Source organism: Onychomys torridus, chromosome 6 (genome assembly GCF_903995425.1).
Source record: "Onychomys torridus chromosome 6, mOncTor1.1, whole genome shotgun sequence".
NCBI lineage: Eukaryota > Metazoa > Chordata > Mammalia > Rodentia > Cricetidae > Onychomys > Onychomys torridus.
This window is the reverse complement of record NC_050448.1, coordinates 38,383,309-38,408,538: the sequence shown is the minus strand read 5'-3', so window position 1 is coordinate 38,408,538 and position 25,230 is coordinate 38,383,309. Positions and strand designations below refer to the sequence as shown.

Below are 25,230 nucleotides of genomic sequence, written 5' to 3'. Positions count from 1 at the left end.
TTGTGAAATTTTTAACAACAACAACAACAAAAACCTGTAAGGTGTTTGGAATTACCTATGTTTTATAGCTATGTATATACAGCAAAAGCTTTTGAATTAAGCCCTAAATCACAATTTTGGTTGTTTTTTTTTTTTTACTGAAAGGCAATAGGCACCACATACTCCTCCACTGGGCTGAACACACTCCAGACAATCTGATAGACAGACATGGCTTATGCCTATTTTTGCAGCCTCAGTGGGTAAAGTAAAAGATTACTTCAAGATCAAGAACAGCCTGGTTTATATAGCCAGTTCCAGGTCAGCCAGGGCTAGAAAAAAAGACCCTGTCACAAAGTAAAATGAACTCCCCAAAGCCAACAGTCTAAAATGTCAGTGTTAGCTAATGCCTACTCTACATAGAACATGTCACCATCTCCAGCTGCAAATACTTTGACATAAATAAAGGTCTCATCTCACATCTCCATTTAATTTTTTTAAGAGAAACCAAATTTAGTATTTGTGAATAGTTGAAAAGATGAGCCAATAAAATGTAGTCTGTCCCATATCTCAGTGGCTTACCAGGCTTGAGGATGCTAGGGTTGGAGTTTTTCCTCAGAGATTTCTCACAGAAAGCATATGAAGCAGGCCTTGCCCAAACCACAGGCCCTGATTACAGATCCTAGCTCACCTTCTGTTTATGAGGAGTCTATGGTCTAACTATGCTTTTTATATTTTAAGAATAAATTCGTGTCACATGGACTGTATAGGAAATTAGAATTCCAATGTCCAATGTGAAGCTTCCCAACAACACAGCCACACCGGGCAAGCTGTCTATCTAAGATTTCTGTGCCACAACAATAGAGCTGGGCTGTGGAAAGAAAGACCACTCAGCCTGAATCACTTAAAACATTTGCCCTTAAAAAGAAAGATAACCTGCCAACCCCTGAATCACCACTTTCACAACAGAAATAAAACACCAGAGACAGAAACCTCTCGCCACATGGCAGTGAGAATGGGAACTATCCTTAGTGCATGAGTAGGATTTTTGGAACCTAGTGCCTATGCTGAGATACTTATAATTTTCTATTTGACTTAAAATATTTTAGTAAGAATTAGAGAATGGGGCAGTCCCCACCATCTGGCGAGCAGGTCAGTGACTTATCTGCCAGCTGGACTGCTACCACCCACTGGATTCTGTTCCGCCAAGACCTACTCTGCCTCCCATCTCCATCCACCTCAATACCCTCCCACTAGCTAGGCCATCCCCACAACGCCAGCAGACTGCATAGGTCCAGGTACAGCCCTAAACAATCAGAAGAACAGCAGCACCACAGAATTCTACCAGACATTTGAACAAGAGTTGATACCAATGCTCATCAAATTATTCCATACAATAAAAACAGAAGAAACATTACCAAATACTTTTAATGCAGCTACAGTTACCCTGATACCCAAACTACACAAATAATAAAGAAAGAGAATTGCAGACCAATTTCCCTCATGAACATTGACTAAAAAATACTCAATAAAACATTGGCAAACAAAATCCAATAACACATCAAAAAGATCATCCACCATGATCAAATAGGCTTCATACCAGAGATGCAGGTATGGTTCAACATACAAAAATCTGTCAATGTAATCCACCATTTAAGCAAACTGAAAGAAAAAAAAAAAAAAACATATGATCATCTCATTAGCTGCTAAAAGCCAACAAACCTTCATGATAAAGGTCTTATAGAGCTGAGTGATTAAAAAAAAAATACCTAAATATAATCAAAGCAATAAACAGCAAGCTGACAGCAAACATCAAATTAAATGGAGAGAAACCCAAAGCAATTCCACTAAAATCAGAAACAATACAAGGTTGTCCACCCTCTCCATGTCTATTCAATATAGTACTCAAAGTACTAGCTAGAGTAATAAGAGAACAAAAGGAGATAAAGGGAATATAAACTGGAAAGAAAGAAGTCAAACTTTCGATATCTGTATATGGTATGATAGTATACATAAGTGACCCCAAAAATTCTACCAGGGGGCTCCTATAGCTGATAAATACCTTCAGTGATATCATCACTGGATACAAGATTAACTAAAAAAAAAAAAAAAATCAGTAGTCCTCCTATATTCAAATAATAAGCGGGCTGAGAAACAAATCAGGGAAACAGCGCCCTTTACAATAGCCACAAATAATATAAAATATCTTGGGGTAACTCTAAATAAACATGTGAAAATCTTTAAGTCTTTGAAGAAAAATTGGAGAAGATATAAGAAGATGGAAGGATCTCATATGCTCAAGGATCTGTAGGAATAACATAGTAAAAATGGCCATATAACCAAAAGCAATCTACAGATTCAAAGCAATCCCCATCAAAATCCCAACACAATTCTTTATAGACCTTGAAACAACAACATTCAACTTCATATGGAAAAACAAAAAACCCAGGATAGCTAAGACAATTCTGTATAATAAAGAACTTCCAGAGGTATCACCATCCCTGATTTCAAGTGCTAATACAGAGCTATAATAATAATAATAGCATGGTATTGCCATAAAAACAGACAGGTAGATCATGGTAACTGAATAAAAAACTCTGACATAAATCCACACACCTATGAACACCTGATTTTTTACAAAGAAGCCAAAATTATACAATGGAGAAAAGAAAGCATCTTTAACAAATGGTGCTCGCATTAACTGGAAGTCAGCATGAAGAAAAATATAAATATACCTATATCCATACCCTGCACAAAACTCAAGTTCAAGTGGATCAAAAACCACAACATAAATTCAATTACACTGAATCTGGTAAAACAGAAAGTGGGAAACAACCTTGAACACATTGGCACAGGAGACAACTTCCTGAACAGAACACCAGCAGCACAGACACTGAAATCAACAATTAATAAATGGGACCTCTTGAAACTGAGAAGCTTTTGTAGGGCAAAGGACACACACGGTCAACAAGACAAAACAACAGCCTACAGAATGGGAAAAGGTCTTCACCAACCTCACATCTGACAGAGGGCTGATCTCTAAAATATATAAAGATCTCAAGAAACTGGATAATAAAAATAGTAATAATAATGCAATTTAAAAATGGGGTACAGATCTAAACAGAGAATTCTCAACAGAAGAATCTCAAATGGCCAAAATACACTTAAAGAATTGTTCAACATCCTTAATTATCAGGGAAATGCAAATCAAAATGATTCTGAGATGCCATCTTACACCAGTCAAAATAGCTCAGATCAAAAACACTCAAGACAGCTTATATTGGAGAGGCTGTAGAGCAAGAACACTCCTTCACTGCTCATAGAAGTCTGAGATTGAACTATTTTGGAGATCAGTATGGCAGTATCTAAGAAAATTGGGAATCAATCTACCTCAGGACCCAGCTATACTACTCTTGGGCATATACCCAAAGGATGCTGAACCATACCACAAAGACACTTGCTCAACTATGTTCATAGCAGCATTATTGTAATAGCCAGAACCTAGAAACAACCTAGATGTCCTTCAACCTAAGAATGGATAAAGAAAATGTGTTACATATACACACTGGAGTGTTACTCCGCTGTTAAAAACAATGACAGCAGGGAATTGGAAGGCAAATGGATGGAACCAGAAAAAAATCATCCTGAGTGAGGCAACCCAGACCCCTGAAAGACAAACATGGTATGTACTCACTCATAAGTGGATATTAGCTGTAAAGTAAAGGATAACCAACCTACAATACACAGCCCCAGAGATGCTAAGTAACAAGGAGGGCCCAAAGGTGGATGTGTGTATTTTCCTGGGAGGGGGGATACAGAAGAAATCTCCTGGGTAGACTGGGGATAGGTGGAGATGGAAACATGAGGGATCAAGTTGGGGGATGGATCGAGGGGGAGAGTACTAAAAGAGATGTCTTGATATGGGGGGCATTTTGGTACAAGGGAAACTCTCAAATCTACAAAGATGACCCCAGCTAAGCCTCCTTGCAATGTAGTCTGAACTAGTCATCCTGTAATCAGATTGATGAATACTCCAATTGTCATCAGAGAGCTTTCATCCAGTAACTGATGGTAACAGATGCAGAGAACCATGAACAAGCACTGGGCTGAGCTCAGGAAATCTCACTGAAGAGAGAGAGGAAAATTTTAGGAGTCAGTGAGGTCAAGGTCATCACAAGAAAACCCACAGAAACAACTAAATTGGGCTCATAGGAGCTCACAGAGTCTGAAACAACATATAGGAAGCCTGCATAGGACCAACCTAGGCCCTCTACATATGTGTGGACAAATGTGTAGCTTGGTGTACTTCTGGGACTCCTAGCAGTGGGAGCAAAGAGCTTTGGCTGACTTTTGGAAACCTATTCTTCCTACTGGGTTGGTTGCCTTGCCCAGCCTAATACAAGGGGAGGAGCTTAGTCCTACCTCAACTTGATGTGCCATGTTTTGTTGACACCCATGGGAGGCCTGCCCCTTTCTGAACAGAAACAGGGGAGGGGTGGATGGGGGGGCAGGAGGAGAGGAGGGAGGGAAAACTGTGGTCCAGATGTAAAATAAATTAACAAATTTAATTTTAAAAACAGGATTAGAGAATGGAATTATAAATTGGCACACTCTTTATAGAAACATTTTGAAAATATGTGACATTCTGATATATAACCCTTGATCTACCCATTCTTACTAATATGTTGAAACAAACACATAAGAGTATATGGATGTGTACATTCAGCTTTAATAGCTGGGAAAAGTCAAACTACCAGTACATCAATAGCAGCTTAACTAAAATATGGGGAAGTCATGTGCATTATGATGGTCAATGTATATGTACTATCATAGACTAAAACAAAAATCCAATATATGCTTATCCAAATAAGCATAAATACTTGTACACTGGTATAAATATAGATCAACCTTCACTTCTTGCTATCTACACATTGATATTTGGAGGTTTTTTAAAAATAGTTACGTGTGTGATTGTATGTATGATGTGTATATATGTGTGTCCTCTGAGTGTGGTTTTATGTATACCATGGCATATATATAGGTATCAGAGGACAACCTCAGGTGTCAATCATCATTTGCTGTATTGTTTGAGATAGGATCTCTTTTTCAGAGCTGTATATACCAACTTAACTGGCCTGCAAGCTTCTAGGGAATTCTGTTTCCACATCCCCATCTCACTATAGGAGTGCTGGGATTAGAGATACACACTACTGTGTCTAGCTTTGTTTGGCAGATCTAAATTTACACTTCCATGCTTGTGTAGCAAGTACGTTACTTACTGAACATCTCCTATGCATTTGAGTTTTCAAACATATGCTTTATGATAAAAATCCTTTTAACTAAATATCAAGCATTTCAAATAATACTGTGGCTGTATTCCCTGTTTCTAGTTAACTGAATAGAATCTAACACTGATTTTCATTTCCCAGTAGTTCAGGACATCTTCTTGTAAACTATAGCTTCTTTAACTTAATATCACTTTTGCTTAGGCTAATATGGAAAGTTTAAAACAATTTCGCACAATCTAAGGAAAGCACCTCAGTATATTTCAGAGGAAATGAGAAGTCTCTTCTAGGAATATAGGAGTTTCCATTTCAACTTTCATCTCAAATGACAGCAGACACTTCAGCTTTTCAAACCTTCTTTACATGATACGTGTTAGCTACCTCAACAGATGTTCTTTCACTCTTAACCTTGACCCAACTGCGAAATCTGAAAGACTGAAAAAGGAGGAAATGGCAGACAATTCCCATGACATACCTATTTGCCCCACCTCCTTCCTGACATTTGCTGTCTTAAAACTGAGTTTGTAGCAGACAGAACTACAGGTTTGTTCTACTTCATGGATTTTTTTCCCCTGTATCTGTTGGTGACTCTTAGCACAAGGACTCCATAATGAGGGTAAGCCACTCCAGATTCATCCTGCTGATATCTTGGTGACAAGGTGCGGCACAAGGCAGGCTCTATACTCAAACTCTAGGGCTAGTGGTGGGTTTGCAATGGTCTCTATTAGCACTATTTTGTGGGAACTGCTTAATTTCTGCATTTCAGCTTTTCATCTCTAAAATGAGGTGAGGCTCTATAGATATTATGAGGACTGTGATAATATAATTACCTATAATTAGCTATTTAGATTTTATTATTTTTGACTCTATGTCCTTAGAAAGAACTATAATTCCAATCTGTAGTTTATTCCCTCTTGGCAGGCTCCTAAATTATTAACATTTTCATTGAATGTTTTTTAGTTTTTCCTTGCTGGTTTTCATGAACTAAGCCCACAGCATTCCAATCTCCTTTTTAGTTGACTTAACAATCTTGCATAACATCTCCCTCAACAGGCATCATTTTAAGCATGTGGTAGATATTCCTTCATTTTATCACCTTACTTTTATAAAGAAGACATTGTTGTGCATTTACATCCTAAAGAGAAGGCAAGCATTTCACAGCCAGTGTAACCAACTTCCCAAATGACCAGAAAAGTAACAGGTAGATGAAGACTTGGACCTAAGCCCTCTAGCTTTCAGATGGTACTTCCACACTGCTCTAGGGAGCAGCTCTCAGATGGACCCTTCCAAAGGGAAAACCTTTTCCAACAGATATTAGCATTGTTGGGAGGATCAGCTAATGTACGGAACAAGGACTTGAACTCTCATTTAAAAACAACGTATGTTGGGGCCAGGGAGATGGCTCAGCTAGTGAAAACCAACCACAACAATGAAGAGTTCAATCCATGGAACCCACATGTTCAAAAGAGAACTGACTCACTGAAGGAACAACATACACACACACACACACACACACACACACACACACACCACACAAATGTGTGCTTGACAAACAAAAGAATGTACCTTTGTGACCCTAGAAATGGACATTGCAAATCAGTTCCTCTTTTTAAAGTTTCCCACATTTGGCATTTTGAAATTTGACCAAAAATGTGATTTCTAGTTCTCATATTATGAAATTATCCTGCACAGAGTTTCCCTTGTTTAAAGTGAAACTTTCCAGACCTTCATTTTTATATTGGATTGTAGGCTATAGAGAAATTCAAAATTAGCTATGTAGGCTAAAATATATATATATATTTTATATATATATTTACCTTAAAATTGATTTTGCTAGGTTTTTATCCTCTTATGAAGCAAAAAGACATATTTTAAGCTATTGTCCATTTTATCAGTGAAATCCTAATGCATTTCAGCCAAAGAGAAAACCTTTAGAGTGTGCCACTCATTCTATAAACTAACCAAAGTTCCCAGCCATCACAGCACATTCCATTTTAAAAGATTGAAGTGTGGAATATATGTATTCAAAAATCCTAAACCAAGTCATGGAGAATTTTCTAGTCAATCAAACGTGTAGACAGTTCAACTCTACAGTAAGCGTGTGGCAAGAAATATGAAGTGAAACTTGCCATAGATAGCCACACATCCTCCCTAAGATCACCTAATTTCCTCTTTCTCTTCATCTGTCTGGCAGGCAAGAACACTGTCATACTCAGTAACTTTCTCCACACTTCATGAGATTTAAAGGAAATACTGGACAGACCTTGGCCCAGTACTGATTCATAAAATTCTTTAAGTCTCAAGAATGCAGGTGGTTTCCCAAGGTGCCTTCTAAAAGTGACATACTGTATCGTCACTCAAATTGGTAGTTCAGGAAATCAAAGAAATGGGTGATTGACACTTTTAGTTTTTGTTTTTTTTTTTTCTGATATGCTCAGTGCTAGGCCATCCATCCACCTCCCCAACATTCCTACGAAGTAGATGATATCTTTAAACTTGTTACATGAGGAAATGAGGTGTACAGCTCTTAAACATTTGTTTAGACTTAATACCAAATAATGGTACAGGGAAAGTAGCTACCACTTCTTAGAAAATGTGGCACATTATGTCATAGAGATCTGGGGATCAAAAGACAAGCAGCAATGTCTGCATGAAAAGACCATCCCTCGACATAGAAACTTTCTGCAAGCCCAGCCGGTAGGGTACAGGAGATGAGTGTCTGATCTTCAAATCAAGTCTTATCCTCCCACTTGCTTGCAATTTGGTACTAGTTTCTCCATCAATTAAACTTCTATTACTATAAATAAGGTATTCAAAAAGAACACTGAACATGAACAATAAAAAAATAATAATAAACTTTGGGACTGGAGAAATAACTCAGCAGCTAAAAGCATGTTCCAGGTACCCACTTTGGGTGGCTCACAATCACCTGTGACTCCAGCTGCAGGCAATCCAATACCCCTGCCCTCTGTGTGTACCTGCATGGTTATGCACCCCCTATACAAATAATTAAATATAATGAAATATCCCTCATTTTAGGAAAGTGGCTGAGTGATGGCGTGCCTGCTGAGCCAGTGAAAGTGCTGGGTTCAGTCCTCAGCACACAGAATCAATAACAACCACTGGCCAGTGCTCCAAAGTTCTAAAGATAGAGGTTCTAGAAAACTTGGGTATTACAGAAGCCCACAAGTGAAAATGAGGAAGGAAAGCCAGTATAAGAAAGAAGAACCTTTACTTCACAAGCTACTCGTGTGTTGAGCTCATGACTGCCACAATACATACAGCTGAGTATCTTCCCAAACAAAGGTTAGTTTCAATTTTTCTTATGAATGTGCTTGCTATTAAAGGTAGAATGTGGCTAATTTTTTTTAAAATCTAAATATAATATTCTATAAACAGAGACTATAAGAATAAGGCACTACATGATGTATTACAACCTACCCTGTACTCTTAAGTCTTAAACTGGGTGCTGTTATTGCCATGTAATGAGTAGTATTTGCCATTTGGATTTCACAAGGACATAAATTAATGGGACTCTTAAAAAGACCCAAAATAAGATATATGCTCAAAAAGTTCTAGCAAAAAAAATCAGATCTGCTGAATGTGTTAAATAATGCAGTGTTTTTACAAAAAGTAGTATTTGTCAAGTCATGAGGGCTTTTTGTTTTCCTTTGTTTGTGTGCATGTTTATTTATAATAGCTGATGCTCGGGACAGCCAACACCACTGTGATGCGGGGCTTCAACAAGTCTGAGTGGTGCCCCAGAGATACCCGGATGACACAGCTGGTCTTCCCAGCCCTCTATACTGCGGTCTTCCTGACTGGCCTCCTGTTGAACACCTTGGCCCTCTGGGTGTTCATTCACATTCCCAGCAATTCTACTTTCATCGTCTACCTCAAAAACACTCTGGTGGCAGACTTGATAATGACCCTAATGCTTCCTTTCAAAATCCTTTCTGATTCCCACCTTGGACCCTGGCAAATGAGAGTTTTTGTATGTTATTTCTCTTCTGTGGTCTTTTATGAGACCATGTATATAGGTATCATAATGCTGGGCCTCATCGCCTTTGACAGATTCCTCAAGATCATCAGACCTTTTAGGCAATGTTTTGCAAAAAAAACCGACTTTTGCAAAATTAGTCTCAGTTTTCATCTGGTTCCTGATGTTCCTCATTTCCCTGCCAAACATGATCTTGAACAACAAGGAGGCAACACCATCATCTGTGAAGAAGTGTGCATCCTTGAAGAGTCCTCTGGGGCTGGTGTGGCATCAAGTAGTCAGTCATACATGCCAGTTCATTTTCTGGACTGTGTTTCTTCTGATGCTTCTGTTTTATGTGGTGATTACCAAAAAAGTATACAATTCGTATAAAAAGTTTACAAGTAAGGACAGCCAACACAAAAAGGTGGAGACGAAAGTATTTATTGTCATAGCTGTATTCTTTGTGTGCTTTGCTCCTCTACATTTTGTCAGAGTTCCGTATACGTACAGTCAAACCAATAAGACGGACTGTAGACTAGAAAACCAACTGTTCATTGCTAAAGAAACGGCTCTCTTTTTGGCTACAACTAACATTTGTATGGACCCATTAATATACATACTCTTATGTAAAAAGTTCACAGAGAGAGTACCATGTATGAGAGGGCGAAGGATAGCAGCATCAAGCCAAGAGCACCACAGCAGCCATACAGACAACATCATACTAACCTGACAGCGTTCTCCCACACAGTAACTCTACCACCCATAGCGTCGCTTCTATTTAAGGATGGGACTTGAAAGGTCATTTACTTGGAGACTTCATTTAAGCATTATAGGAAAAGGGGGGAGCAAACATTTTCCTACATCTTATTCATCTAGAATGTGGAAAAGATTATATACATTTTAATTACACAGATCTATTTATAAACAGAATGAATTAAGATAATGTTTAAGAAAGCAAATGGCCACTAGATGTCATCTTTTGAAGAGCATTCACATAATATGGAAAAGATTAATGAGTAATAGGAATGCCTAAAAATCCTCCCTTCTAGTGACCATCCCACAGTCTTTCACACACATACTTCCTAAAACATTATGGTCACCTTTATAGCCTTCAGAATGCTGATACTTGTAGGCATTACCAATAAACTTGTGCATCTAACGCCTGTGGAGGAAACCTAAGGCAGTAGCTGAAAGAGAGGCAGTTTGAGGAACCAAAGTGTTTGATCAAAATGATCCCAGGAATCCCAAAAGATTTGTTTTCCTTACAAGTGCAAAGGGCCTCTGCTACATCTCAGCAGTGCACCAGAAAAGGCACATTCTACAGGCAAAGCTAGGACATAGCCATGTGCAGTCTGGGAGGGGGAAGGTGGTGTCACTCAGCAGAACCTTCCTGGGCAACAGAGTCTGCACCCAGCTGGAAGATAACGACTCCCCCACTATTTGTCTATATGCGTTACTGCACACTTTCTTCTACTAGTTTGCTGTAATTCTGGACTACATTTCCCAAAGACAGGGTTCTTAAAAAGACAAATACGTTACAAATTTTTGTTATCTTCTGAAATCCCTCCCTCCACCACACACACACACAAAATGGACTGCAGCCATCCCTGACAGATATACTAACCTTGGTGCACATAAGCAATGAAAGAGTTGGACTGTGGTCGGTAATAATCACGTGGGAAGATTTTTCAAAGCCTGATTCATTTTATTTGGGTCCATATCCTTTTCTGGATCTCTTTGTGGATTTTAAAAAAGAAATAAAGTCTGCTTTCCTGGAATTGCTACTGAACTTTGCTGGAGAACATGAGGACTCTCACTCTAGCTGTGCCTACCAGATGAAGTCTTGGCTTCTCTCCTCCGGTGGCCTTTGAAGCCACAGAGGCCAGAGGACTTCCTTACCTTTAGGGAATCATCTGCTAACAGCACTTCCACTCTCGACCTTTACACTCTGCTTAATATGCCATGATTCTGTCCTCACTCCACTGTGCATAGAACCTTCCCTCTGACTCACCTTATAAGTTCCATCTATAGGCAAAACCCAGAGTTGCTATCACTACTCCATGTAATCTCATGTGCTCAACCTCCCACTACTACCTCAGGCCCAATCACTTCCTTTCCCATGAGGCATCATTCCTCAACTCACACACTGCTTTGTGATAATCTCTTTAAACATGCATCTATTGCTTAAATAGACTATGCATATTTTATAGACATAGGAAGTTTCATTGTTCAATTAATAAATGTTTGCTAAAACAAAGGTGGCTTTTTTTTTTTTTTTTTTTTTTTTTTTTTGGTGACAAGGTCATACTATTCTGGTTGTCCTAGAACTCACAAAGATCTGCCTGCCTCTGCCTCCCAAGTAAAGTGCTGGGATTAAATGCATGCACCACCATAGTCCAAACAAGTTTTCTTATAACGTACTGGAAGAGCAAAAAGAAAGCCAACTCCTACTTATTTATCACGAAAAGACTAGGCTTTCTGGGGTGGGTAGCACAGCTCAGCAGCAAAACCCTGTTTTGGGATATTTGATCACACTGTGAAACCCAAGTCTGTATTAATAAAATCAACCTTGGATCGGGCGGGCGGGGGGGGGGGGGGGGGGAACAGCCAGTAACTAGTTGACAGGAATTAGCTATAGAGAGTATGGAGGAAGCCAGGAAGACAGATAGAGAGATGCACGGGAAAGAATAGGGAGGCACTTGGGAGTTTCAGGGTCTTTTTAGTTTAGAATGGCTAGAGAGATGCTTCTCTTGCTGGGTCTCCAGTCAAAAAGGAAGGTCACCTGGTTGCTTCTCAGCCTCTCTCAGCTAGCAGGTTTTTACCCCAACATCTGACTCCAGCATCTTTATTGGTAAACAGAACAATAGAGATTTGGTTAAAAACTACATTTGGCGGCAGAGGCAGAGCCAGTGCAAGTGGGACCGTAAATCCCACCAGGCCTCCCCCTGAGCTGCTGGGCACTAACTGCAGGGCCACAGAGGGTAGTTTAAGGGTAGATTCAGGTTCAGCAACTAAGATGACAGGAAAACAATAGAACCCTAGCAACAACAAGATCCTGGATTTGTTCCCTAGCACTGGGATGCAAAAGGAAAGATTTTTAAAGGAATTCTTGAATTCTCTACAGTTGCTCTCCTATAATGTACATGAGGACCTGACAAAGGACTTCACCCACCTGGGCTATGAATAAAATAAAGAAACTAAACAGTTCAACACTTGAATTTTAAGACTACTGGCAAAATGCTTTAGTTATCCACTATTGGATAAGCCAAACCTGTAACTGAAGGATATTACAAATTCCAAAGCCCTCCTTTAGACTGATTCTTGGTCTCTCAAATAAAAGAGAGAAATCATCATGATTATTACACATATCACTAAATCCATAGTACTGTTACAAAGCACATAATAGTCACAGGAGACCCTCCTACTGTGTGACACATAACTGCATCTGAGCCACGTTGTAAATAATAATAATCCATATTTGGCAGTATAACCTATATAGTTTACCTCTGATGTCAATTTCAATCTCCTTGATTAAACTTACAATTTACAATCCCCTTGACTGAATATACAACTTACAATGTATACAATTTTAAGAAAGGTATTTCCAAACATAATTTCAATAGCAAAACTGTGTTTCGCAAGTTCAAATACTTCATTCCATTATAAAAGTGGATTGCTTAGTCAAGCATTGTAGTGCATACCTGTATAATCCCAACACACTAGAGTCTCTGTGGGGATCACCAATCAATACCAGCTTTTTCAGGTGCCAAGATCTCCTCAAAACAACAGCAACAGACCATATGCATGATCTGTAGAAGAAAGCTGCCAAGAACCTAGAGAGGAGGTATACTAGGCCTATCTAAAAGTTATGTTCCCCAAGTGAACCTCTAAATTGTCAAGGCAAACCCTAAACTCTAGAATACTTGCAGAATGGGTGACAGAACTTGGCCCTAAACAAGTGGGAAAGAGGGAAAAGAAATAACAGTAGTGTCAGTCCTTCCAAAGCCTGCACTGCTCCAGGGCAGTGTGCAACACTGTGCAATCCGGCCCTTTTCTCTTCAGCTACCCCAGATGCCCATGCTTAAACTTGCATTAGACCTTTCTTAAGAAACTCCAAAACTGCTTTGAAAAAACAGCAACTCTAATCCAGTATGTGAGCTGAACTCACAGCAAAACTGAGGGCTTTTGTGGAAAGCTAAGATATAATTATTTGCACTGGATAATTAGGGTGAGGCCTCCAAACATCTTCTGTGAGGGGAAAAGATGGGAGTGTAATTACCACACACGGAAACATTCTGGAGAAACCACAGGAAGTTCCTCTAATGTGGGGATGGGAGTGGGGCTGAGATGCAGTGAGAATTCTCAGCTCAGCAAAGTGAGCAAGATGACACTGATAAAGTCATTCTATGGAGTGGAGCTCCATAGGTCAGTTTGTACATGATTGTACAGGAGAAATCACCCAGAACAGAACAGCCCAGGCCAAGCAGTGTCTACTATCCCAGAAAAAAAACAGAACATATTTACAAGATACCAGCTCCCATGAGTGCAGAATTTACAAAGCATCTGAAGGGTCTAGGAACAGACCTGAACATTTTGAACTGCACATGGAAACCCAACATGTGTAATAAAAGTATAGGACACATTTGCTAGAGAGGTCACATGCTTTAGTGGGTACCCAAATCAGATTGCTAGCCACTTCTTGAGTTCCTGACTCCTGTTTCAGCAAGGCTTAGTGCAAGCCTCCTGGTGATACTTGAGTGGCTGCCCCCTGTGTTTGTTAAGGCCCACACTTCCCATTGAAACTGGCTGACAACCCACTCTCACGAGATGCAAATAATCCCACTTCCTATACTCAGGATGCTGAGGCAGGAGGATAAATTTCAGGCCAACCTGGTTGGTCTACAGAGAGTTAGAAAGTTCAGTCCAGCCTGAGTTACATGAAAACAACTGACTCCCTGCACAGCCCTCTTGGAAATGAGTGGCTAAGAGCTGGGATGATCAACTGGAGACAAAACAGCATTATTAGTGAAACAGCAGGGCGGCTACAAGGTAAGAGGGCAAGGACTGACTACCTGGGAAGCTTGTGCCTCACTTAAGGGGCATCAGCTATTTGCTACTAAATGCTGACAGTGAAGGCAATCCTGATTGCTAGCTGGTAATCACGGCAATGGTGAAAACAAATGTGAATGCATTACACAATACTTACCATTAACCAGGCAGGTAGACAAAGCTTTCGACGCATTCTATCATTTAGCAGTCCTAGGAAGCCTGTTAAATGTTTTCATTATCTTCACATTAGGGATGAAGTTGAGAAACAGAAACACTAGGTAACCTGCATAAAGTCACACAGCTCACAAGCAGCATGGCTGAGGACTTCAATCAGACACTGGCTGTTAAGTCTATCTTAAATGATATATTCTCAAGAAAAAGCACAACAACAATGCATTAATCTATGTCTTGTATGTTTTGTATAACTGCCACAGCCACTCCCATACTCCCTGTCTCCCCCAAAACAACATCTCCATGTGTGGGCTACAGGCAGCCCAGGAACTGCTGGCTCGAAAGTCCAGACCAGGAAGTTAACAAGGACCTCCCATCCCAGGACCTTCCCACCCTACCCCATGCCAGAATGCCTGTGGGGCCAGCACTCTGCTGCTGGTACTTTAAAAGGATCATTGCTCTGTGCTTGTGTGTGTGTGTGTGTGTGTGTGTGTGTGTGTGTGTGTGTGTGTGTGTGTGTGTTTGCACTTGTGTAGGCACACAAGAACGTATATGTGGAGACATAAGGTTGCTGCAGGGCATCTTCCTTGATCACTCCCCATGTTATATATAAGGGTGGGGTCTTTGCTGAGCCTAGGGCTACCACTCAGGTTACACTGGCTAGCCAGCTCTAGGATTACAGGCAGACCACCATGATTATCCAGCTTTTATGTGGGTTCTGGAGAGCCAAACTCCTGCCTTACCTGGAGCCATCTCCCCTGCCCTCTCCTCTCCTGTAATTATCACTATATTCTTGTGGATATATGTACTATTGATACTATGAATTTGCCTGTTGGTAAAGGGAAACAAGAAAGCATAAATGCAAAGAGGACAGACACTGTGCCATTGGTGTGCATCTCCTTGATGACAAACAGATACAGCTCATACTGACATCCAGACAAGTAGACTCAAGACCAGAACCTCCACTGCTCTGGGCTCATAGCCTTTGTGTCCTAGCATGAGAGCAAACAGAATTCCTCTAAGGAATTGGTAAATGGGGAGTCACCCCCTGGAAAGGAAAGGAGGAGGAGTCTACATGTAAATGAGTTTCAACACCCTCTGGAAGGAGAAAGGGTCAACCCTGGCACCCTCTGCTCGCTGGGTGCCCTGCCAGCTGAGTTCCTGGGGGAAGTAAAAGCCCCAAATTGGATTCACTTGCTCAGGAGGCCAGTCATCCTGTAGGTGCTGGGCACAAGGCTGGTCTCTGAAGCTGCACCCAGGTAAGGAATGCAAACCACAATGAGTGGGAGGTGCTGTGTGAGGCATGGCTATCCAACCACAGAAGCTTGGAGATTTGAAAACAAGACTAATTCAAATGGAGGAATTGAAGCAGGGCTCAGAGGACATGAACATTTGAACTACAAATTGAAGGGGTACCAATCATTTAGGAGAGAATGCTATGCAGCACACAGGAGGGACCCTCAGAGGGGACACAGCCACGGGGGTCTGTATCAGTGCAGAAAGTGGGCTGAAAAAAGCACGGAGCAAGTTATGGGCATCTGTCCTTCTCCCGTGAGCCACTGAGGTTTCTGAGATGGAGAACCACATCTCTGAGGCTGTGCTTCTGGGGAAACTTGGACATCTTGAAGACTCTCAATTGGACTGAAAGAGCCAGTAAGGCTAGGAGGCCATCTTTCATCTGTGCGGGCAGGAGCAGAGGAGGGAGTGAGAGAGACAGCTGGCTCCCTGGCAATCATCACATCAGGGAAGCACCACAGAGAATGATAAGAGATGGCCAACGTTTAGCTTTCTCCTCACCCTCCTGTCTTGAAACAAAGTCATGATGAGCTTCAACTCCAGCCAACAGGGCCCCACTTCAGGCTGACCAATCCAGGCTGGTCAGATGCAGTCAAAGCCAGCCCTATCACCTCCCCCACATCCTCTTCTTTTGCCAAAGTTGACCAACCCAAAATTAGGGGAAGGGATGCATCTCAGGCCATACCAACCACTTTAAACGCCCAGCCCTTCAGGGGAAAATAGATTTTGATTCCAGGTCTCCTCTCTGTAAGCTTTGCTCTGTATGTAGGTATGCGTGTGTGAGTATGCTTCATTTTAAATGAATTTTGTTACCTGTTGCTGTCTGCTGTGTATGAAACAAATGCCTTTTAATTCTTTAATTTGGGGTCGGGGATTTAGCTCAGTGGTAGAGCGCTTGCCTAGCAAGCGCAAGGCCCTGGGTTCAGTCCTCAGCTTAAAAAAAAAAAAAAAAAAAAAAAAAAAAAAAGAATGCCTTTTAATTCTTTAATTAAAAAAATTGTCTTTTTCCCTGCCTTTTAATTCTTTAATTGCTAGACAATGAAAACCCCATCCAGACCCCCTAGAAAGCAGCACATGGACCTGAGGCTTTTTCAAGGGGGTAAGTTTTGATTATAGAGCCTAAAGTTACTTAGGGAGTTCTATGTACAGTGTGCTTGTGTTTAACGTGTATCACATGTTCTCAAAGGGTTCATCACGAGTGCAGTCATTCTCCTCCACACAAGAGTCAACTGTGTAGAGGCCCTTAGATTGGGTGAAGTATTGATTCATGAAGAAAGGCAAATTGCATATTTGGGGTATCTCTAAATTGAGTTATCACTGAGGAACCATGTCAGCAAGTCAAGGCAGCAAAGACAATATATGGACAGAAGCTGAAGACAGGGCCAGACTAATCTGGCCAAGAGCTTTTCTGAGAAAGGAAGAGAAAAAATAAGATAACCTCGGAGACCATGTTGCACAAGACAGACCAATCAAGGGAAGAGCAACAGAGGGTGAATCAGGGTTGGGGTGTGAAGAGTCCAAAGCACTGGAAACCAAGGGACAAGAGAGAGAGAAAAGGAAGTGGCAGTCATCAAAAACATACTCTCTGAGGAGGTCAAGGTAACTTAAAAGAGGTGACGTGGTGTTCCAGTTTGAAAATGGGCAATAAGGACACACAAGTTAACTCTTGCCTTCCCCAAAGGAAGAACTCTATTTGAGGGATGCAGGGTGATGATGTTCCCCAAGAAATAAACAGAGCAAGGGCACCGGTGAAATGGTTTGCCCTTGTCACTGGCCTGTATGTCATGAATGAATATAAACTCCCATCTTTGGCTATCAGACTATTGAGAATGGATTCCTAGAGATTAGAATTTTCCCAGGAGTTCCCTGCTGGGAGGAGAAATGGCTGAAGCCTTGATTGCATTAAGCCATGACGGTTTCTAAGAGAAAGATGTTCAATTTGTCAATGACCTTGCAGGACAGACTTGGAGCAGAGGAAGCAGGGGACCACACCATGTCAGATTACATAGTAAATGTTTCTCTTCCTTCTATTTAGACCCTACTTTCGTGTCAAGAATCCTGGAGATGGACTTGAGAGGGATCTCTGTGTGCCTCTTCCAAATGTGGCCATATTGAATAAACCTCCATTTTCTGCCTTTCACTATTGATTTGACTCCTTTAATTGGCTTACTGAGGCAGCAACCCTGGCTTGTTGGGGCAAAGGCTATGATCCCTAAGTCCGGCAACAACTTCAGGCAACAGAACCAGCCTGAGTCACATAGTAGCTAAGCCACTGTCTCAGGGAACCATGTTCCGTGAGTTCCGGTTCCCCAGCTCTATTATCTGCAGAAGAAGAGGAGAGGAAAGCTAGAGAGTAAAGAAAGAAAGGGAAGTGTCAGAACGTCAAGGATGAATAGGACAGGTGTTAAAATAAAAGAGGAGTAATAAAGGAGAAAGATGAAGGTAAGAAAATGAAAGAGACAAGGAACCCAATTTCAGACCAAATATGTATGTAATTATGCTTAAACAATTATATATTTCACTCAGCACTTAAACATCTGCTACTCCAGCAATAAAACTCAAACTAACAACATCATATTCTGAAACACAGGAATAGAATGCTGTACCTTTGTTTACAAGGTAGGTTGTTTGTATATAATTTTACTCAGAAGTATCTCTCTCAAGCAAATTTATGTAATATATATCTGAACATTTTTTTAATGTTGAAATATCTATCAAGAAAGACTGAAAAGAGTGTTCAAGGACTCCCTGGCTCATCACTAAAGGAAAACTGGAGCTTTCTAAAGGCAACCAAAATACTAAAGGGAAACTGTAACTTCTGAATTGAGAAGTTTTACCTTTTAATCATCTCACATTCCCAAGTATAAAGGCATACCTGCCTCCCCATTTATTTCAGTCGCCATACCTATGCCCTCCAACAAGAAAAATAAGCTATTGTTCCTGGAACACCAACCATACTGTAAACAATATAATAATTTCCCTGTATACATTATCCCACTTCAGTTGAAGGCTTCCTCATGCTTCAGAAAACAATGAGGCTAAAAATCTCACCCAAAGTAAAAGTGCTGGGAAGTAGACACTAGCATCCAAACTGGAGTTCACCTGATCCCAGTTACCAGTTTTGTCACAGTCCCACATTGCCCCTTAAAGCAAGATTCCCACAGCCAGGGATGGTCAGGATGCCAAGCCTAGAAGAGAGTTACTAGGAGAGGACAAGAGCAGACTTGGCTATCTCCAGACTCAATCTCCAAAGCTTCCGTCCCCTTTAATCAACCACTGAAAATGATGTTCCCATTCCAGACATGGTTAAGGGCTTTATGTAAAGCAGAGCTAATAAACACAAATCGTTTCCAATGACAGATTAAATATAGTAATTCAGGCAGAGGGACCCAAAGATATCAATCTAGGCTGAGGAATATTAAAGGGTTTGTAATAACTATTCAGCACAAATGCACAGCTACCAGATATGAGCTGTGGAATAACCTTTTATACATATACGGGAACAAACTAGGATTCTCTGAGGATTTCACTACAATTCTCGTTGTACGTTCTGACTACATGGAAAAGACAAGGATACTCAAGACCAATCACTTAGCTGGGCATGGTGAGTCACGCCTGTAGTCCTAGCACTTGGGAGACTAAGGCAGGAGAATTGCCATAAATTCAAGGCCAGACTGGAGTACATAGGGGGAATTCTACCACAAACAAAGCAACAAAAAACCCAATGGGCAAAGACCAGTCACCTGCAGCCATGCTTCCCTTTCCTCCTTGCTTGTCTCTGTCAGTGTGGTATTATTCAAAGGACTCTGAGTCCCTTTCCACATCATTTTTCTTGAGCAGGAACCTGACATACTGAAACTACACTGATGGAGAGAAAGGGCCTACAACACAACACTACACCTCCTAACGCTACACAGAGAAGACTTTACCACATGACACCAAGGCACAGAACCAAGAATGGAGGAATGAGAAAGTGCTGTGGCACAAGATAACATGCTCAATGTCTCACTCAGAAAGAGCTATGGTAACAATGAAGAGCTCACCTCAGAAATGAGAAAACCTCATCAATAATGTTATTGAATCTACCTTCTCTCCTTGAGTGTCTTTTGTCTCTTTAAGAATTTATCATGGGAAAGCTATCCAAATGTCTGTGATGAAACAAGGACCTTCATTTTATAGATACCAAACACAACAAAACTTGAGCAAGTCATCCAAAATCCAAACGAAAAGGTCAGTTTACTTCTATTGATTTTTTTTTACTTAGTGATCGACAAGCATTTTCTCATGACCCACTGGATGAATCCAGCTAAGCAGATGGAGCCAATTTCCCTACACAAAGATTAAAGAAAAAAGTAAAAAATGAAGAGATTAAAGAGTATGCATCTAAAAAAAAACATAAATCTAAATGTAAGGTATAATGACTGCTTAGATTCCACAAAAATTAAGGTAATACTTAGGATTGAATTTAATGCAGACAATATTTCCAAATACTGTTTCAGCATTAGTTATCACAATCAGCAGCACTATAACAAAAAATTTTGAAAACATATCATCAGGCCAGTGAGATGGCTCAGTGGCTAAGAGTGCTCGTTGCCAGAACAGAAGACCTGAATTTGATGCCTGGAACTCACATGGTGGAAGGAGAGAAATAACTCTGGCAAGGCATCGTCTGACCTGAGCATCTGTGTCAAGTCATGCAAGAAAGCAAATACATATATACATAAAAATAAGTTAATTAGGAAAAATGTATCTTTGGGGAAATACATGCACAAGCTGTTAAAGGTGTTAGGATTGTTACAAAGAAAACTTAAAACACAGCCCCACAATAATGTATACAATGACTTATGTGCATGTGTGTAGTCTGTATGTAAAAAGTGTTTAGCAATTTAGATGAAATACAGTGGAACCACTCTTCCAACTTGTACAATTTATTTAACATACTTAAACATAGTGTTAGGAAGGCCCAGTCAGTAAAGAGCTTGCCTTTCAGCACAATCCTCTGAGTTACATCTCCAGCACCCACATACAAGGGTATGTGTGTTATCTCTGTGCTAGGGAGGCAGCAGCAGCAGGATCACTGAGGCTTGCTGGTTCCAGGTTCAGTGAGAGACTCTGCCTCAAAAAGTAAAGCAGCAGAAACCCAGTGGAGACCTAAGTTCTAAATGCTCATAGCCACCCACCTGCAAACAACGTTAGATGGCATTAAAGTCACCACCAATGTGAAAACGCTGTGGGGAGTATGAAATGACTCAGCAAGTAAAGTCGCTTTTCACCCAACCTGATGACATGAGTTTTAGTCCTGGAAGCCACAAGGTAGAAGGACAGAAATGACTCCCATAATTTGTCCTCTGACCTTCACACCACCACCTACAAGTAATAAAGCAAATACAATTTAAAAAGATTTTTTAATGTTCTACTTTTTAATCATTGAGAGGACATACACATATGCCCTGCCTATATTAAAAGTGAATTTGCTGAAAGAGCTACGTGGCATGTTACCAGACGATCTTCTAATGAAGCAATAAGGTAATTATTGCGCTGAAGTCTCCTGGGGCTTTATGAAATGTAAGGCTCGCTATAAAAATGAATAGAAAAACACTGAAAACTTGCACAGGTTTACCTTCCAGTGCCGTGAACAGTAACAAAGGTATGGGCTAGCAGCTAGCTGCTCTTTCCTTCAAAGCCTATTCAATTCATTCGGGTCTGAACGTGTATGATTTCCTTTTTCAGTGTTAGGAAAGACTAGCTTTAACAGGTCCTAACTTGAGAGTAGAGTATACAACACTTTTAAGACTAATGCATAAAGACTATCTCATGTTAACTTTTTCATTACCAGGTTTAACTTCCATCACCAGCCAAGAAGCGTGGATACTGTCCCCAAACAAGGGGTCTGTTTATGTACTAAGGAAGGAGGCCTATTCTACCCCAAGCCCACAATGAGATGGAACACAGCCTGTTCCTCAACAGTCAACACACAGACACACGCTTCAGCACCCATTTCCAACTCCAGGGTCCTTATGAGGGAGGATCTACTGTTACTGAATTTGTGGTCTCAGTCTGTACCCCAAGAAGCCAAGTTCAGCCTCCTGTCCTTGAGAAGCCAAATAAAACAGCCAAATTAATCAAATTAATAGTTTTTTAAAAAGGCAGGCAAAAACAGAAAAAGGAGGTGCATAAGCGTGTGTGTGTGTGTGTGTGTGTGTGTGTGTGTGTGTGTGTGTGTTATTTGTTAGTTCAAATGAGGAAAAAAAAAAATCAACCCAGGTAATATATGTGTTTAAATTTGAAGCAGGCAATAGAACTTTTTATTCTTGTCACAGAAGCTTGCCAAATATATGTCCCAAAACAATGCCTACTATTATTTCAGAAAAAAAGCTGGAAAAGTGGGGTGAAAACCCCCAAACCTGCAGCGCCATCAATGCTTACATTGTAAGGGGGCTGCAGGAGATATGCCCCCTTTAAAGTAAAGCTTTTAAGATTTAGCAGTTAGCTGTGTTGGTAATAAGATTTCGAATCATCAACAGCATATTACTATTTACAATCATGCTGAGAGATGGTGTGCTAGCTAGTCTTATGTCAACATGACACACAAACTAGAGTTATATGAAAGCAGGGAACCTCAGTTGAGAAAATGCTTCTATAAGACCCAGCTGTAAGTCATTTTTTAAATTAGTGATTGATGGGGGAGGGTCAAGCCCATTGTGGGTAGTGCCAACCCTGGGAAGGTGGTCCTGGTTTCTGTAAGAAAGCCTTACTTGACTTACTTTATTCTTTCTAAAAAGCATTCCATAATGACACATTTATATTATCAAATTAAAATTTGATTTCCAAATGATTTCAAATAAAAACTTCAGTGTTAGCCAGGCATGGTGGTGCACACATTTAATCCCAGCCCTCTGGAGGCAGAGGCAGGCCAATCTCTGTGAATTCGAGGCCAGCCTGGTCTCCAAAGAAAGTTCCAGGAAAGATGCAAAGCTACACAGGGAAACCTTGTGTCGAAAAACCAAAAAAGAGAGAGGGAGGGAGGGAAGGAGGGAGGGAGGGAGGGAGAGAGAGAGAGAGAGAGAGAGAGAGAGAGAGAGAGAAAGAGAGAAAGAAAGAAAGAAAGAAAGAAAGAAAGAAAGAAAGAAAGAAAGAAAGAAAGAAAGAAAGAAAGAAAGAAAGAAAGAAAGAAAGAAAAAAGAAGGTCTGCCAGGAGGTTGTGGCAAATCCCTTTAATCCCAGCACTGGAGAGGCAGAGGCAGGAGGATTTCTGAGTTTGTGGCCATCCTGGTCAACAGAATGAGTTCCAGAACAGCCAGAGCTGTTACACAGAGAAACCCTCTCTTGGAAAAACAAAAACAACAACAACAACAACAAAAGATGAAGAAGAGGAGGAGCAGGAGGAGGAAGAAAGACTGAGCAAGCCACAAGGAGTAAGCCAGTAAGCAGCAGCCCTCTGTGGCCTCTGCATCAGCTCCTGCCTCCAGGTTCCTGCCCTGTTTGAGTTCCTGTCCTGACTTCCTTCAATAGTGAACAGTAATATAGAAATGTAAGTTAAATAAGCCCTTTCTTCCCCAACTTGCTTTTTGGTCATGGTGTTTTGTTGCAGCAATAGAAACCCTAACTAAGACAGATTGCAAAGAGTTTATTTAAAAAAGAACCAGTGTCCCCAAACAAGGCCTACATGGCACAACTCCCCTAGCTCAAAACCGGATTCAAATGTCATGGGCAAAATTCACAGAGAAGTATGAATAGTTTGCAGAGGCTTGTCTAAGTGAGGGGCTGCTTTTAAATCCAGAAAATTCTTATCTAAGATTAAGTTGATTAATTTTTCCTTGGACCCCCTTCCTAGGACTAGCTACGACTCACTGCAACATCCCACCTTAAACAGAAGGGAAATGTCAAGCTGTGCTGGTTTTTTTCAGTTTGTTTAGGAAATGGCAAAAGAAACGAAAATAGGTTAACAACCCAAAATTTAGTAATTTAACATTCAGCTTCCTGTAAAACACAGAAGGAAAACCTACTGACATAACTTATTTTCTTAAAGCATACCTAAGTGGAATGCAGCTTAAGTCTCTAACACAGTTACCAACTTCAAAATGTTTCTACATGATATTTTTATTTTTCTTCATCTATGATAATAATAGGTTTTTAATTCATTAGTTAATTTTTCTCATGCAGTTGTGCCACATTTATTTATTTTGGGAGTATCTGAGAGCAGGGGAGTATGTATCATAGTATACATGTGGAGGTCAGCAGGCACCTTGCAAGAGTCAGTCAGTTCTCCTCTCTTCTCCCCCTATATGGGTCCTGAGGATCAAACTCAGGGCATTAGGCTTGGCACTAAGTGCCTTCACTCACCTGAGGAGCTTTCCTGACAGTCATCACTTGGCAAAATCTTTACTAATTTGTTTAAAAATTATATATAAAGAAAATTAAAATGTTTGTTGTTGGTTGGTTGGTTAAGACAAGTTCTCTCTACATAAACCTGGCTGTCCTGGAACTATGTAGACCAGGCTGGCCTGGAACTGACAGAGATCCGCCTGCCTCTGCCTCCCGAGGGCTGGGATTAAATGTGTGCCACCACCATGCCTGGCTAACACTGAAGTTTTTATTTGAAAGTTTTGAAATCATTTGGAAATCAAATTTTAATTTGATAATATAAATGTGTCATTATGGAATGCTTTTTAGAAAGAATAAAGTCAAGTAAGGTGGTGAGTACTTGTAATCCTAACACACAGGAGAATCATGAGTTCAAAGCCAAGCTGAGCTTCATAAGAAGTTTAAGGTCAACTGTAACAAATGGACATCTTATCTAAAAAGTAAACCAATGATAAAAAGTATACAAAGCTCATATTTAAAGTATTATTTATTGTTTTTCTATTTATATATTTTGGAGACAGGGTTTCACCATGTATCCCTGGCTGTTTGGAACTCACTATGTAGACGAGGCTGGCCTCAAAATCAAGAGACACATCTGCCTCTCACTCCAGAATGCTGTAATAAAAGGCATATGCCATCACACCCAGTCCACAAATAATAATTATAAGGGATTATCTTTTGTGAAAGAATTACATTCAAGGCAGTCAAGACACCTGTCCTCTAAACCTAATTTTAAATATTTTGAATAGTGGTATTTCTGTGTGTATCTGTGTATAAAAATATGTCTACAGATTTTATTAGACTAGAGTAAAACTACAGGTTCTCCAAGTTAAAAATTACTACTACAAACACAATTAGTCTCACTCAAGTAATATTTGCAAACAGTGTTTTTGAACAATTTCCCTTTAATAAATTATATTCTTGGGCCATCAAGATAGCTTAGTGTGTAAAGGCACTTATTTTCAAGCCTGACAAGAATACTAGTGTGTATACACTATACAACACACATACACACACACACAAGAAGAGACAGAGACAGACACAAATGCAGGCAAGCACACATGCATACTTGCACACTTCCACTATGAGTGTATATATATTCTTATT

General features: G+C 40.3%; 2 protein-coding genes across 12 annotated transcripts in view; one reads left to right on the top strand and one right to left on the bottom strand.

Annotated features, from left to right (window-relative positions):
* Med12l (mediator complex subunit 12L) overlaps positions 1-25,230 on the bottom strand; it is a 340,622-nt gene that overhangs the window by 93,360 nt on the left and 222,032 nt on the right. The gene's annotated exons all lie outside the window — the stretch shown is intronic.
* On the top strand, positions 8,415-11,494 carry P2ry13 (purinergic receptor P2Y13). The gene is given in 3 exon segments (XM_036191143.1): positions 8,415-8,567; positions 8,962-9,363; positions 9,365-11,494. Coding segments are annotated over 2 exon segments (1,008 nt in total). The 5' UTR covers positions 8,415-8,567; positions 8,962-8,964; the 3' UTR covers positions 9,974-11,494.